We start from the raw sequence: 17,378 nt of genomic DNA, 5'->3' as shown, positions 1-17,378 counted from the left end.
CCCTCTCGTGTGACCCACTTAGTCTTTTATCTACCTAATTTTCTTTCGTACGTCCTGAGTTTCGCTCTCAAACTGGATGGACGGAATGGATTTTTCAAATACATTTCAGTGGGCCCCACACAGCATCCTTGCACAGGAGCTCTCGCAAGCTTTCACAGGAAATCCGCCCCGCCACATGTTGACGTCACCAAGTTTTGTGGGGGCCGCCATGATGTATGTATTATATCCGCACCGTTCATCTATTTGACGAGAATAGCATAGAGCATGAGCCTAAAAATGAGTCATATTAAAAGCTCAAGTGGACCATGCCACAAAAAGCAATGGGGGAAATGATTCCCACCGTTGAAACATTCATAGGGTCCACCATGAGGTTTATTTTCCATCCAAACTGTTCATAAGGCCATACAGACCTGGATGAAGGTAAAACCAAATATCAGATGGGTCCAAAACTTCTATGACCCCAAGAAGGTTTCAATGGTAGATGTTCAGTCCCCACTGCTTTTTGAGGTGTGTTCCACTTGAGCTTTGAATCTGTCTCAATTTTGGGCTAAAGCCTTAAAATGTTCTCACCAAATGGACGGACAGTTTCGATATAACACATACATCATGGTGGAGCCCACTAAACTTGTTGACGTCAACACAGCATAAGGCATTGCCTACCGACCCTGCAGTAGGGAGCAGTTGGACAGGCCCGGCATGATGTGTGTGTTTTATACTTCTATTTAACCAAAGCATTTCATGGCATGAGCCAAAAATATGAGACATATCCAATTCTAAAGTGGACCACACCATAAGAAAACAATGATGATTGAATACCCATCGTTGAAAACTTTTTAGGGCTAACTGTAAATCCAATGTGTTCATTAGGTCACACAAACCTGGATGAAGGGAAAACACAAATATCAACTTCATCCAAAACTTTTAAGGTCCCTAAGAAGCTTTCAACGGCAGGCATTCAATCACCACCCCACATGAGATTTGGACCTTCCTCATTTTTGGGATCATTCCCTAAAATGACATGGAAAAATGGATGGACGGCATGGATAAAACACATACATTATGATGTGAGCCACGCAAAACCATCCAATAGCTAGGGGCTACTAACATAGTCGGTACGCAATCCGGATCCACTTAGGTGAGTGGGATTCTTGACCGTGGGGTGCACTATAATGTTTGCCACTACATCCATGTTGTCCATTCATATCGAAAGCTCATTCTTAAGCATGATCAAAAAATGAAGCAAATCCAAATCTAAGATGAACCATAGTACATGAAACTGTGGTAAACGACAATTAAAAATTTCTTGTGGGCCACAAAAGCTTTGTATTAAGATGATATTTGTGTGATCTCTTCATGTAGGTTTTTTTGACCTTATAAATAGGTTGGATGGCAAATATAAAATTTTGGTGGAATCCATGAAGTTTTTAATGGTAGGGATTCGATCACGACTGTTTCCTGTGGAGAAAGGGGCAAATGTGTCAAATTAACATATTTAAGACATTTGGCACATTAGTTAACAAATAAGTTGTTCTAAACACAATACTTAATTTCCTGACCTCGAATTCAGACTTTAGATTCAGATTTCAGATTCAGACCTCAGACTTCAAATTTTAATGAAGGGGACCTTACTATTTTTGGCCGAAAACCATGACGCCTAGTAGAATCATGACCATCTATAAATAGTAAGCTTACTATTTATAGTAAGTCACGTTATTAGAAAGTGAGAGTTGAGTTTGAGTCTAAAACTTTTTCCTAAGTTTTAGTTTAATATTTAAAAAATTGTAACTTCGTTTAATATTTATTAGAAATTATTTCTATTTTTATTCTTTGTAAATTCAAGGAAGCTCTATGAGGTGTTTAGAGAGCTCTGTAAATCGAAGTAGTTCTTACCAAGGAAGATGATGATCGACCTCATCATGTCCTCTCCTGTGTCAAAATTCCACCACTAGGAGGTGTGGCTTATAACTGACTGACAATCCAAGAAAGAATTAGCAAAAGCAGTGGAAGAAGAGTTCGGACATTAATTGGTGGATAAATGATGTGACATAACTAAAAAGAGAAGTTATAATATCGGTCTTAACTCTTATGTTCCAACAAACAATTTTTCATGGCCTTGAAAATTTGTTAAATTTGAGTTATCTTTTTGTGCAATTCCAAACACTCACTACAGAGGGTATTCATATCAAGATGATCGTTGGCATGGCAGGTGCATGGTAGAAAAGGGGAGGAAGAGATCACCAGGATTAGAATTCCTCTCTTTCTAAACCTTCACCTAATTCACAAATGTTACCAACTGCCATGTATCAAATAACAATTGATACCATTATTTGCAACAATAAGACCTTTATTTGATAAAAGAAGGAAATTTTCAAGAAAAAAAAGACAATGCTATGGGTGAAAAGATCAAATCTTGAATTTTTGCACATATCAAATTTCTTATTGATTATCTCATCACAATTAAATTTTTAGTCTTCTTTCTCTCAAATAGACCTCAATTCCATGAGTAATTTTAAATACAACATCTTAAAAAGAAATCTTTAAAAGAAAATTTGTTAGAATAATGAATAAAGCAAGAATAAAGTCTATTTACAAAGTCTTTTCATATGACTTAAATAAGCCATAAATCTTAAATTTCATGACTTTTTTAAAATAGTAAGCTTTTGTTTAAATAATAAGCTTACAAAAAAAAAAAAGTATATAACTTCAAACTCAGTTAAACTTTCTCACATCTAAAGCAACTTAAAATTAATCTCTAAAATGATTTTATTTTAGGTAACGGTTCAATGGCCAATTGCCTTTAATTGGCCAGGACGTACCTTCTTTGATAGCTTTCTAACAATAAATTATACATGCAAAACAGAACACTGATCAAAGTTATAGTCATCCAAAGCTATAGCAGACGCTAGATCCTTGAATCAATCTTTCTAATCCGATATCTTTCAATCTTAACCATTCATAAGATTTGACCTTAAGTGTATCCTGTATCAATTACAAAGAGATTATGTTAGCTACAACATCCAATCCAAAGAGATTTGTTATGAGAATCAGCAAAACTCATCTTCTTTTCAAATCAAATCTATAGGGCTGTGTGGATCTAGAGCTGGCCCATAATTAGAAGATGAGCAATTAGGCCCCATGCAGTCCTTTTTTCCAATAAGGTCCCTATACTCGCCTTTGTTTTTTTTCCTCAAAATGATGAGTTCATTCCATGAAAAAAGGATACAAAAGGGCCTTTCGGCGGGACCGATAAAAAAGGGGAAGATCCCGCCTATCATATACTATACAGAGGAAATCAATGCATCTTCCTAATCGAGCCTAAGCCAACTTTATCGAGAAGGATCTGGCCCTTTACGGGACAGGGGAGAGAGAAGATGTTATGGAAGAAACGGTTCCTATAATCGCCCTTAAGCATAGATTCAAATGTATTTTGTGATCCTGCAAGAGGAATTATAACCATTCCACCATTTCATGAAAGTTAAAAAATGGTACATAATGATTGGTGGACCATCAATGGGACAATTAAAAAATATATATGCTTGATTTTTTTATATTGGATGCGGCTAAGTTCATAAAATGGTGAGGATTGTCCAGTACTGAACGTAACCAGATCTAATAGTTTTTCCATCCAAAAGACATCCCAAACATGCGTGGATTCGATGCATGTGTTTTTTGAACCCTGGCCTTTCCATGCACTATATGCCAGGACTAAATCATTTTCAATATTTGCAGCTAGTTGTTCATGGAACCCACCGTGATGTGTGTATAGCATTCATCTGTGACCCACTTGATGGTTGGATCACGTTGGATTATTCTACCTAATGAATGGCCCACATGTAGAACGTTAGCATGCAAGAATTGCACCTTCAGTCTCCTCTACTGCGCATGCTGGCAGTGGTTAGCATCCATATAAGACTGTTAGTGAGCTTGGAATGTTCGGCCCAGGTTAACTGGAGGACTGATGTTTAAGCCTGGGTCTGGCCTGAGGCCCTATAAGTTACACCTAAATCTGTTCCACTACTGTATCAACGGTTCAGATTAGGGCTCGGACAGGCCTCAATAGCTAATATCGTTAAATCTGAACTTGGAGCCTAGACTGCTTATTGGGCCTAAAATGAGCCTGGCAAAGGCCCAAAGGCAAAAAAAGTTCGAACCCAATACCAGTCCATTAATAGTCCTAGAACTGTCTGTTCAGTGCCCCTTTACTCATTGTGGCTCGTTTAGGACACCATCCAAAACATGGGTGGTTCTGATCGTCAGACCACATATATATGAACGGGCCCCATGGGCCGACACATGATAATGATCCTAAGTCGTGCTACAGGTGAATAAACTCTACACAAACCTAAGATACGGAGAAATCAATTTTCGAACATACCTACGTATGTGTTATTATTATTATTATTATTATTTTCAATTTTTAGATTTTCTAACAAAAAATAAATTACCTTCTATTTTGTCTCCTTTCATCCTTTTTTTAATCTCCCACTCACAGTGAATCCTATTATTCTTTCTTCTTTTTCTTCTTTTTCTTCTTTTCTTTTTTTAATCATAAGTTACTTAAGATAAGCTACTTATGCCTCAAGTAGCTTATCTTAGTTTCTACTTATTAAGGTAAAGTGATTAAATACGTTTAAGTAAAAAAGTTGTTTATAATTGATCTTAAACCAAATTTACTTATCTACTGCTGTAAGAAGAAAAAGTAACTTATTTGGTGGTATCCAAACGGGCCGCCCGTTTTAACGGCTGCGGGCAAAGGGTCCTTTTCTATTAAACGAAAAAAAAAAAAACATAAATGCCTATCCATTTGTGCAGTATCTCCCTATCTCCCTCGTGTTTATCTTCTTTCCTTTTTTTCCTTCTTGCAACAACCGGCAGCAGCGATAAAGGTGAAAGCTCTGGAATTTTTCTCCGACCTGCTCCCTCGATTCTCTCAGAAAACCCTACTACCGATTTTCCATCTCTATCTCTCTCTCTCACTTTAAATGCTGGAGGAGAGAGCTCTCGTTTGGATTCGCAGATCTCAACGAGCTCACGTTTTCAAAGGCGGACCCGTTTGGTTATCGCGTTCGCATCGGATTTAGGGTTTGTTTTACTTTCTCGCTTCCCGTTTTATCGATTTAAGGTAACAGCAAACGCAATCTTTTCGATCTCGTCTTCCCGCATTGTAAGGTTAGGGTTTCATCGACCTGCATTATGTTTTCTAGGGTTTTTTGAGTCACATTTGTGTTCTGCAACGATTTTTGGAGGTTTCTGGTGTTGCATTTTGATGTTGAGATCGTTTCATAGGATTTTTATTTTTATTTTTAAAAAATTTTGTCTGATGTTTTTCATTTGTGCTTTAATGATGTGGATCTTTTGAATATTAATTAATTTATTTTTAAAAAATTTCTTTTAATTGAGGGATTTGAAATTTCTGGGGAGGAGATCGTTTTTTGGTGTAGTTCTTTGATTGGGAGAAAAAACAGAGAAATTGAAAAAAGAAGGGAGTCATGTAGTGGTCTAAGCTAATAAATTTTTTCTTGAATGTTTTTCCCTTCTTTTTGGTTTTTTCATTACTGCATGTGACTGATGCCTATCGTGTGTTTTCCCCTTGTGATTTGGTTGTTCGATGCATTTACTATGTAATATTTTTTTCACTTACGTCAAGTTTCTTGATTTCTCCTTCCCCTTTTTGGATGGATCAGTGCCTTTTTTTTTGAATTAGATTGAGGACCAAACTGCCTTTTTTCTGATCAACCAACTGTGCTTATTTGAATTAGATTGGGGACCAAACTGCATTCTTTCTGGTCAACCAACAGTAAAGGCGGGATTCAGCTTTTACTCGTGTGGATTGATCATCTCATTGGCTTCATAATGTATCTGTCCTAAGTGGGATTCTGTAGCAGAGACACTTGATGGTGGGCCAATTAGATTGACAGACAACAAAAAGGTTTCAAATGGCCTTTTTGCCCTATGGAGCCATCATATAGCTGCTTGGTTTCATCAATCAGATCTATTTCTGTTCAGCAGCTACTTCAGCAGTTGAAAATGATTGAAGCCAGTCTTGAATTGGGAGAGCTTTATGTGTGGTTGCTGTTTCAAAAATAATAGAAAAGGCATTGTCTTTTATGTATTTTCTTTCTTTCTTTCGTTTTTTCTCTGATGTGCTTAAAAACCTCTGTGCTTCTTTTTTTTTTTTTAACAGAACTATGTTTTCTAGATCTGGTTGCTATTGGTACTCAATATCCATTGAATTAAATGCTGACAATCCAATCAATGGATCATCTTATTGAAGGGCCTGGCCAGAATATTGCACCAATCAGATGATTCTTAATTCCTGCAGTCAATGGAATTTTATTTTGCCCCTAATTTTTCCTAGGCTGTCCGATAGTAGTTTTTTTTTTTTTCCTTGGATTGATATCTATAGGCTAGTAATCAGATGTGTAACATGACGTTTGTGCAACTTGATGTGATCATTGATTGAATGCTATGGATCTCTCAAACTTGTGAGTGTGGCTGCTAATCCTTGTTCTTTAGTGTAACTTTTCCAAGCATTTATTCAAGACTGGTAAGTGGCACGTTCAGTGCCCAGCACTGTATGAAATTTACATGCAATGAGTGTTATGCGTGCCCTTTTCATAAGTTTTCAAATTCTAATTTTGATAAAAACACAATAGTGATTAGGGAGGAAAAAATTACCTACCTTACCATGAAAAGATTGAAAGAGAAATAAATGATTACGGAGAGTGAAAAGATTGTAACATGTATCTCTTTAATAGAATCCTAAAATTTTTAGGAACATTTTAGAAAACAACAGCCATGTTTACTTGTGTTACTACAAGACCATTTTGAAAAGGAAACACAAAATTTATCAATTTTTCAACAAAATATTGAAATGAAAGAACAAAAGATAGAGGACTGGAAGAGTGCTAACCTTTCTGATACGGTTGGTTGCGAGCATTGAAACTATGAATCCAGAGAAATCATGTACTTGTATAAATTGAAGTTATAGGAATCAGGGAAACGGGATGTGTACAACATAGTAAATTTTGCCTTTTGGACCCTAGAGGGGGTGACAGTTTGAATTTTGGAACCTTATTTAAGGAAGACATTAACTCTTCTGAGCTTTTTTTTATTGGCATAGACCTCTATAGATTAGTGACGCTGCAAGAAAGTGGGCCATTACCGACTCTTTTTTTTGCCGATGACCAATACGAACTGCGGGCAAAGGTAAGAATTGTTGGGCTTCGTGTGGCTGCTGACGATAGAACTGAAATGCAGATGAACTGTTTGATCCTTGGCCCCAAGATATACAACATACTCATTTTCAGTTTGTGTAATGTTCTGTTATCTAGACCGTTTGTCAGCTGGGCCCCACTTTGGAAGGACCATTGCTTGAAAAATTCTCCTGGATAGGACCATCCTAAGTTCAATAATTTGGCCTGCAAAGTGACAGTTTAGAAGTGAAATGTGGCAATGGTCCACATTCGGCTTTCAATCTGGGAGGGTTGGGAAGTGTAGTCCATCCACAGCAGGTCACATACCCAAGAATATATAAAGCATGCTTGAGTCTTCAAGTTAAGCTTCCTTTATTTCAGGTATCGTCAGATTTCAAGGAGTGGGGCCTAGGACTGGATATGAGCTCAAGTTTTTTGCTGATTTGTTTGGGCTTATCAGGCCAAAATCTCTTTGAAATTCGTGTGTGTGTGTGTGTGTGTGTGTGTGTGTGTGTGTGTGTGTGTCACCATCAATGTAGAGATTTAGTTTATGTGTGTGGTCTCTTTACCTTTATTTCCTGAAAACTTGACTGAGGAGAAGTCCTATGCTCAACTATGGCTATTATGATTGGATCTGCCCATTTTTGGTTTTTCCTTTGTAATAGGAGACTTCACTTCTTTATATTTTACTGCATCGATGCTTGTCCATTTCTGTGCACCCAACAATCCTGTATGCGGCTCATATAAAGATGATTTTTTTTTTTCTTTCTAATTGTTTAGCACATTTCATTTTGGTTAACTTGTCATCTGAAGCTTACAGTTCAAGTTCTGTGATATTCTTACATTTGCAACTTCTTTTACTTTGACTTCTTTATTACTTATATATGCAATTTCTTATTTTCATTTTTTTGATAAGTATTATTGTTTAACACATTTTTTTGAATCATCTTCTCCACTAAACTTTCCTTTAATTGAGTACTAATCCCCACCAAACTTTCCTTTATGTTCCTATCTCAGGCTAAAAGAAAAGAATGGCCAATTGAGAAGCTGAGGAAGTTTGAGGTCCCCAAAGCTCCAAAATATATTTTCCTATCATTTGTCAAATGGGACATGCACCAATACACTCTGCCAACACTCTTATGTAACCTGTCTTGCTGCAGCAGGAAAAAAATGTAATTTCTATCTCAAAATCCTCAAGCAAATTTCATTTATTTTTTATATTAGTTTCATTTGATAGCATACGAAAGACATGTCTCTTCAATTTATACATTTTCTTGTGGAAGGTCTTTTCTTGTTTGACAGGGAACTTTATTAACACAAGGATCTCTAAAACCATGTTTTCCCAATCTGATCTATAATCAGATTGTAGGACACTTTTTTTTGCCCTTATGTTTGTCATCCCCTGCTCAATGAATTGTTTTTTTGCATTAGAAGACTCACCAAATTCTAGTTATAAATGCAGTTGGAAAGAGACTACGAGGGTGTGTATTCACCTTTAAATAAATCATAAAAAAAATAATTCTGAAATGGTTTTCATTCATTTTCTCACAAATCCTCTCAAGAGTAGGCAAAATAGAGAAAAGACCCATTTCAGATTTTTTATTTTTTTTTGAAACGAATGGTCTTTTTTTGGGTGAGAAGGAAACTTGTTGGTCTTTTTTGTTATGCATCATCTCAAACAAAATTGCATTTACTTGATACATTAGTCTGGGTATCAACCTTGCCACTGCAGATGTTATCATTCTCTATGAAAGTGATTGGTACATTTTCCATTTTGCTTTGCTAGTAGCATTTTAAATTGGTATTTTTTACTGTCTGGCTTCATCTCTCTTATGTATATGCCAGTTTTTCCAGGTTGAGAGAAAAATCAATTTGGTTTATGGTGGTGGAAGGAAGTGTAGGCTAATGGGTCTAATTTCTCATGCTGTTTTTAAAGGTGGATGCCATGCTCTTGGGTATATATGTTTTTCATTGATCTAATTTTTTGTAGAAAAATAATGCCGCCTAGATGCCTAGCGGTGTTGATAGCAATTAGGTTGTAGGTTACCACACACATCCTAACAATCCAATTATTTGCTCGTCGTGAAGCTGATAGTAAGAGGCATAACATTGTTGTCATTTTTGAAAATAAGGGGTAGTTGTTCATACAGAAATCGTTTGCTGCAATCAAAATACAGAAATCGTCATCATCCTCCATGGCATGACCCATCCACCTCCACATGGCATAAATGTATATATGGAGATTCTTACATGCAACCTGAACCATCCAAATCATGAGGACTCTTTTAAATCCTGGATTTCAAATCCTCAAAAGGGCCTCTTTTAAAATTCAAGAGAAAAGGAGTGCAGAAAATCCTGAATTTTCAATCCTCTTCAACTGTCATCATTGAAGATTATTGTTGGTTCTTGTTTTAGTGCTCTTATCTATGAGCTGGATTTCATAATGCATTGAAGATTATTGGCTGGTTCTTGTTTTTCTTTTTTACAGTTTTAGTGCTCTTTTACACAATAAAACAATGTTAGTCTTTTTGTGAGTAAATCTCCGTATCCTTATAAATTTTTTGTGTTGGTTATTAGGTCTCACAATTTGTCATTCACGTATAAGGCTTGCACATTATGGATATAGTCGTCAATTTCTGCAGGTTGGGTTGTTTTCACATTTCATCTTGTTAGGGGATCTTTTTCCTTTTCATTTCATCAATTTCATTACTATATTTGTCTTATCTTTTTGCATTATCTCTGTTCTGATGTGCTTAATCATGTGATTGTTTGTCTTCAACATAATCACGTGCAAATGCAACCCAGATCTGAATAGTTGAATGTGGACTGCATTTCTAGATTTAAAGCCAAGGACTTCAAGAAAACCTCCACAGGTCAAGCAGCAAAAAAAAACAGAAAGCAAAGAGAGACATAAATGATATGTGGTCTCTTCTACAACACAACTTGATACTCACCATCAACACATTGAAACAAATTTTCTCAGTGACAAAAAGTTGCTATACATGTTGTCTTCTGATATATCTTTTTGGTGATGCTTTTATTCTTCTTCATGTGTAATTTGTTAAATTTCATCTGTCAATGCTTTTGTTTGACAGTATCAAGCTATAGAGTGATTTTTTTTTTCTTTTCTTTGGGTGTAGGATCATTTATGGAGATATTAGACAATTCATATGTGAAATGCAAGTTGGCTTTGGGATCTACAGTAAACGTGCATAACTGGGACCTACAGTAAATGTGCCACTATAAAGAAAACACCACAATCCATCTGATGCTTCTTTTGGAAAGCGCTTTCATTTTTAACTCATTTTTCTTTTCTTGTTTTGCTGGTGGCTGTGTTTCAGGATTCAAGCATTTGAAATTATGGCAATTGCTGTCGTAGGGAACAACCTCATATGTTTGTCTTTTCAGCCTTCAGACTTTTACTGCATGTCTGTCTTCAATTAGTTGGGTTTCCGGTGGTGCTATGTAGCTTATAATTTTCTACTATCATTTCGAATTATCTGCCATAGTGTTCTTGCACCTGCCAGTTATGACAAAAATCTGGATTGCATGTGGTCGTATTATTGAAGAAGTCTTCCGATTCAAAGCCTAAACAATTTGGGATATAAGATTTTCCGCTTTGTTATGAACATGTGGTGCATTAGTGATGTATAATTTCCATAATTGGACGGTATTAACGAGATGGTTGTTCATTAGTTTGACAGGTTTCCTTTGTTTGTGCAGCTATGACTTAAATAGTACCTAACCATCTCATTTTATAGGCTATTTGTTGGATGATTAGAATATTTGATTTGTGTGTTTTTGAAGTGTGGTCCATTGTAGCGAAATGACACACTGTACAGATGGAGTACAAAAGCCTTGCGAGCATACAGGTTTGGATGTTAAATCATTATTTGGATGCTCATTTCAGGTTTTGGTTTGTATCAGCATACAGGTTTGAAACGATTGTTTTGGTTGTTCATTATAGATTTCACATTTACATATGTATACTGAATTTTTTATTTTTGCAGAGAGAGTGCAAGCTCCTCAGAGCAGCATTTCAACGGCTGCATTGCTTCGGACATTGTTTTACATACTAGTGTGGTACACTTTCAGCACATGTTTGACACTGTGAGTGGTTCATCTTTCACACCCAACTGATATTTGTTGTTTCTTTGTAGGAAACATAAAATGTTATTGCCTTAGCCAACCCCAACTAGTCCCGATAAGGCGTTGTTGATGATAGATGATGGTGATGATACAATGTTATCGCCTTCCAACAAAAATGTTGTTGGGCCCACCTTTTGGTGATTCAGATGCTGATATCGTGGAACAAATGGTGGATGGGCGCCACTCAGAAGATCTTTCATTGGATGATCTTAAACATTTGATGTGGCTGCCATCAAATGAGGGCATTCCATGCAACTGAAAATTTCTTTGGATGGCAAAGATCATCTGAAAGAAGAGATGGCACTGAGACGTGTCCCAATCCATGATGGGTCCACTAGAACAACTGTTCAGATGATCAAAAGGTGGGACCCATCTGTACTATTCCTGGGTAGAGCATAATGCATACCTTCTTCCTTGTCAATTTTATGCTTGTTGATTTGTGCTGAACAGGTCTCCCCTTCTCTTCTGTGAGCAGGTATAATAAAACACTCTTAGGCGATAAATTGGGGAAGTTCCCAGCTCCCTTCTTGATGAATACTATTCATTTTGGCATGCAAGCCATTTTATCCAAGGCCATCGTGCGATTCTGGTCTCAAAAGTTGCAACCTGGTGTAAAAATGTCATGGAGGGATTACTTTCTCAAAGGTTTTCCATTATCTCTGCTTCCCATTGCCTGTGTTTTCTGATCTATATTTTTTCATTATCATGAATTACTTAAGAACTATCTATATATATGTTTTCAAGAAGCTGGCGGAGACAGTGCAGTGTGTGTGGGTGATCCAGGGTTCAAACCCTATTAGTGTTACCTTTCAAAAAGAAAAATGTTTTCAATGAGCAGATGCTTGGCTTTGCCTTTTTTCGTACTCAGGTTTTGAATTTGAGTTTATGTTTTCCTACCTTCACATTACCTTTTTTGGGTTTACCATTGTTAGCATGCATGAGCACTTATGGGTAACTCATATCTGTGCTCCTATGTATCTCTCTTATTGATGAAAACACGCTTTAGCCTTTAAAGAAATACCGTATCACTACTCTGGAGGAACTGTCAAGTATTGAGGCCAGTTGCCTGATGCAAAGATGTGCTTTCTCTTTTACAGTTGTACCAACGGCTATTGGAACAGCGCTGGATATAAACCTGAGTAATGTCTCCCTTGTTTTCATCTCTGTCACATTTGCCACTATGGTCAGTTGTCTTTTTCTTCTTTGTAGTAATTTTTGTTATGATGACCGACCTTCTTTTGAATAGAATTGTCCTTTCTGCTATGTATGTTGTACACATTACTTATGAAACAACAAGATTCCCAACATAAAAGTGATTATTTATCCTATATGCTCCTTTCTTTTGCAGTGTAAATCCGCCTCTCCAATATTTCTCCTTCTGTTTGCTCTTGCATTCAAGTGAGTCTCTATTTGTATGACCTCCGTAAATGATATGATTGTTCCATTTGCAGTCTGTTTATGAAAATCCTGCCATGCAAAAGTTTCCTGTATTTAATTTCATTACCATTCAAAAAAAGGAGTTTCCTGTATGTCTTAAAACCTTTAGGTAGTTGGAGGCATTGAGACAACAGACTAAAGTAATTTTTACTATTTCTTGTTTAATCTTTTTTGGAGTACAAGTTGTCTCACTGTAAGGCTATTTTTACGACTATCATGCTACTATCAGGATTCAGAACTTGATAGATATATGTTTTCATATTTATATCGATCCTCTTTTGTTACTTTGATTTATTCAAGTAATTGGATGAAGATGTTACTTGATGTATGAGTCTTCTCCTTGTGGTTTCTTTTCCTGTTTTGTCAAATCTATGGATTTATGGGGGGTTGGAATTGGTAAATCCACAGGTTCTGTAAATCTTGACTATAAAACAAGTTGAGGAGATTTGAAATCTGTGGATTTCACTAATCCATGATCCTGATCCCTCACCCAAAACAACTTAAAATGCATAATCAACCTTCATAGGCTTTCTGGTCTTGTTTGCAGATTAGATTAGGCTTTTAGGCCCATGACATGGAGATACAGCTTTTGCGTCCTGAGTCCATGACTTGGAGATACCAGTTTCTCCAGATGGTTAAACAGCAACAATTTGCATTCTACAACTAGAATCTTCCAATCCATGGGAACTTTTGGTTCATTGGCTAACCATGACCAGGCCCAGCATATTAATGGATTGTATCACTAAACCATGGCCCCACTTGCATCAACTAAAAACCCAAATGTGCTATATTTAAAAACCAAGTTGAAAATTTGGTGGGAACACATCACACTTAAAGTCCTTTAAAGAAGAAGAACATGTATGTTTTCCTCATTAGAGAGTTAAAACTACAATTCATGCATTAATTTTGAATTCTTTCCTCTCTAGCTTTTCTTAATATACAGATGAAGGCATTGCCTTCTTTTTTTGTGATTGGTTCATATTTAAAGATCCTTCTGGTGTTGTTGTTACAACCCAGGCTGAAAATGTAAAGATTCTTCTTTTGTGGGTCACAGATATCTGATGTGGTTGATTAGGAAGTCTGCAAGCTAGATGAAAAGTTCAAGGAAGGGAGTCATGTTCGAGTTCGTGTTCTTGGCTTTAGGCATCTATAAGGATTGACAATGGATGTTTTAAAGGTAAACTAGTTTATTTTCCCCTAGAATAGCAAAAAGTGTGTTTGGTCCGGTCCCATCCACTATTGATCCATTAGATCAACATTTTGGATTATCTACATGGACCCCACTTCTCCAAAATCAATGGTCATAGTATTACTCTAGAAAAAAAGTTATATTTTTGTTTTGTTTTTTGTCTATTTTCTGACTTAGACCTTGAATCTTTTCTTTTTTGTTTTTGTGTGTGTATGTAGTGTTTCTAATTGTCTTACAAATTCCCTGCTTTATCTTCAAACAGGTGACACTGGCACACTTCCTTTTCTCTGCCATTATTATATTATGTCAAGGTAAATTCAAGACGGATCTGTGTTTTACATGTCACAGCTACTCAGAACACAATGAATGGTGATTTGGAGTGTGAGCTAATTTTAACTGCTAACTGGTGCTGATGCCTTTTACTGCTACACAGCTCACCAAAGATCGACAGAAGAAACCAATCCCTTGGAAACAATGGCAATCATTGGCAACAAGGAGATCATTGACATTAACCAAGGTATGTCACCTTTTCTTTTCTTTTTTCTTTTTTATAACTTTTTGATAAGAAAGAATTTCACTATGGCTACGGATTGTCAATGGCCATGACCTCTGTAGCTACGGATATAAACCGTAGTAATGTTTTCAAGAGCTAGGCGCCAATGGCTACGGTCGTTCTATTCTACGGATTTTAACCGTAGCTTCTGACTATGTAGCGGCGGCCAGCACAACTGTCAGCAAAGGTCCTGACTGCCGGTAAAGCCTTTACCGACTGAGGCTTTACCGGCTGTTAGCTGACCGCGGGCAAAGTATTTGCCGGCAGTTTTCTGGGTCTTTGCCGGCGGTTTTGACCGCCGGTAAAACCAAATTTACTTATCTACTGCTGTAAGAAGAAAAAGTAACTTATTTGGTGGTATCCAAACGGGCCTTTAGAATCCATTGGACCCTTAAACTTTTCTATGATGAGGTATAATACTATGCTCTGGCCTAGGGGTGGCAAAGGTCGGGTTGAACTGCGGGTCAACCTGCCCAACCTGATTTTCACCTCGGTTCAGGTACAGCTAAACGGATTGTAGACCGAGCTCAGGCTAGAAATGTGACATGTCTAAAAAAATGGGTCAGGCCTTCGGTTGAACCCTACCTGACCGCATTAAGGTCATCAATGGGTCGGGATATACGACCAACCCAACTCAAAACTCAAGACAAAATAAAGGTAAGAAGGTATAGATGATATTTTATTTTTTACTTTTTATTTACTTATGTACACATCTGGGCTAGGTTTTATACAGCCTTAGTGGCGAATTCCATTCTTAAACCTTAGTTGGGTCCGGTTAGTGGAGTCCGACCGAGTTACATTTAATCAGTCAGGTCAGGCTTTTTAAGTGGGTTGGGTGGAGTCGAATCAGGGATAATGGTTCTTGGACAGAAATTCTTGGCCACACCCCAACCCATTCAACCTGACAGATTGTACAAATATTGTCTTGATTCATTGGTTGCATCCAAGCCTGAGTTTAAGCCCAGTAATTCATTGGACTGGGCCTAAACTATCATCTTTGCAAGCGTGCCCGCGTGGTCCAACCAAGTTATAATGGTGGGCTCAGTATTTACAGTGGGCCTAGAACAACCCAAGCCTGATTGGATCTGAGCTGGGCCTGGAATCAGATCCTAAGCGCATGGACTGGAATTCAACATCTCTCAGCTCTTGACACAGGCTTCACAGCCTGAGGAAAAGCAAACATGGGGCTTTAATCAGGCCAGGACTCGGCCCATTGCCAGCTCTATATTGGTAAGCTTTCTCAAACACGGCATTGAATTAAACTCTTGGAATGTTTTGGTGGATCAAGACCGTTTGATCTATTGGACCCGTTGTTAGAAAAGTATCTCCTCTGAAAATCGTCGAGATCAGTTGATGCATGCCATTTGATAGTTGGGCAATTCTTTGTAACCCAATTGCCAAAATTGAAATTTGGACCATTGCCGTTTTTATTTTTATTTTTTTAACCGTTAAATGGTAGGCTATTTTTGAAGGACTGGAATCATCCAAAAAAAATGAACCCATCCCATCCAAGATTGGGGCCACGGAATCAATGGCTTGGATCATCTAAATAAGGATCCACGTGTACCGTATCTTTCAGGTTGTGCGTTTTTTACGAGTAAAACAAAATGCATTTTCTTCAAAGTTGGAGGTCGTCTTAAAATACAATGATCGATTAGCGAGACCAAGCCCAAGTCAAATACAATGCTTTAATTTTCAATCCACGGGTTTTACTTTTTCCAATTTCTTGATTTTTATTTTCATTTTTGTCCTTATTTTCTCTTACATAACATTTCTTGTCTTTTTCACCTTAGCCGGTTGCATGCTTACTTATCATGATCCTCACCATCTTTTTCGCTAATGCAGTAGTTCTACATGATATCAGAACCATGCAAACGGTGGGCCCAACAAGATTACCTGTTCCTAAATGATCAGATTAAGCGAACTCATGGAATTGGCGACACCACAAAAATACATGGACGGTCGATGGTATAACTCATCATATAGATGTGACCCATCTTATAAGTGGATTAGTACTTTTTTACGTAAGAAATCTTAATGGTGGGCCCAACTTTTGCACGGGTCAGATTTTCTACACGAATGACACGTTGGTGGGAAAATAGGGGTTCATGCTAAGTTAGCATACGGCCGGCTACAAGCGGCTTTCCTTCCGAAGGCTGGGTCGCACCGAATGGGTCGGGCACGTGGGAGCGGATTAGGTAAGTCCGAAGTAACAACTTAATGGATGAGCCCCTGACCGTGGGGCCCACATTGATGTGTGCGTTGTATATCCATTCCATTCATCAGTTGTTTAAAGCTCATTTGAGGCCATCATCTCAAAAATAAAGCATATCCAAGTACCAATATGACCACACCATAGGAAAGAATGATGATTGACAACTAAAATCTCCTTGTGGGCCACTAGAATTTTGTATAGAAATGATATTTTTGTTTTCCCTTCATTAAGACCTTTGTGAACTTATCAATAGGTTGGATGGAAAATAAACATTATGATGGGAGCTAGGAATTTTTTATTTGTGGGCGTTCAATGACTATAATTTCCTGTGGTGTGGTCCACAAAAGATTTTTACTTATTTCATTTTTAGGACCATGCTCTAAAATGATCTGAAAAAATAGATGGCCGGAGTGGATATACAACACATATATTAAGGTGGGTTAGGGACTTGTTGGATCTTATACAGATTAATATATTTCTGTATAATGTGGAAACCGAAAAATTGTAAAATAATCTGAAATCAGGACAGGTTACAGGCAAACCGCTTCTAGGATACGACGAGCCTAGTGTGGGTCTGCATTCAGCAAACACGAAGGCCTACCAAATGGAACTCTTATACACTTTGTCTGGCAGAATTAC

At 37.4% G+C, this 17,378-nt stretch overlaps 1 protein-coding gene and 1 long non-coding RNA gene across 2 annotated transcripts; both read left to right on the top strand.

Moving 5' to 3' along the window:
• The first annotated feature begins 11,022 nt into the window (after positions 1–11,022).
• LOC131249861 (probable sugar phosphate/phosphate translocator At1g06470) lies at positions 11,023–12,747 on the top strand. The gene is made up of 5 exons (XM_058250611.1): positions 11,023–11,068; positions 11,207–11,306; positions 11,821–11,990; positions 12,443–12,528; positions 12,694–12,747. Exons 1-5 carry the CDS (start codon positions 11,023–11,025, stop codon positions 12,745–12,747), a joined length of 456 nt encoding a protein of 151 aa, XP_058106594.1.
• Positions 12,748–13,762: 1,015 nt separating this feature from the next.
• Positions 13,763–14,512, top strand: LOC131221083 (uncharacterized). The gene is made up of 3 exons (XR_009158978.1): positions 13,763–13,959; positions 14,234–14,282; positions 14,405–14,512. It is a non-coding gene; the product is annotated as an uncharacterized LOC131221083 (long non-coding RNA).
• The last annotated feature ends 2,866 nt before the right edge of the window (positions 14,513–17,378 follow it).

This window comes from Magnolia sinica, chromosome 1, assembly GCF_029962835.1.
Source record: "Magnolia sinica isolate HGM2019 chromosome 1, MsV1, whole genome shotgun sequence".
NCBI classification, from domain to species: domain Eukaryota; kingdom Viridiplantae; phylum Streptophyta; class Magnoliopsida; order Magnoliales; family Magnoliaceae; genus Magnolia; species Magnolia sinica.
The sequence above is the reverse complement of the archived record's forward strand: the minus strand, read 5'-3'. Positions and strand labels throughout refer to the sequence as shown.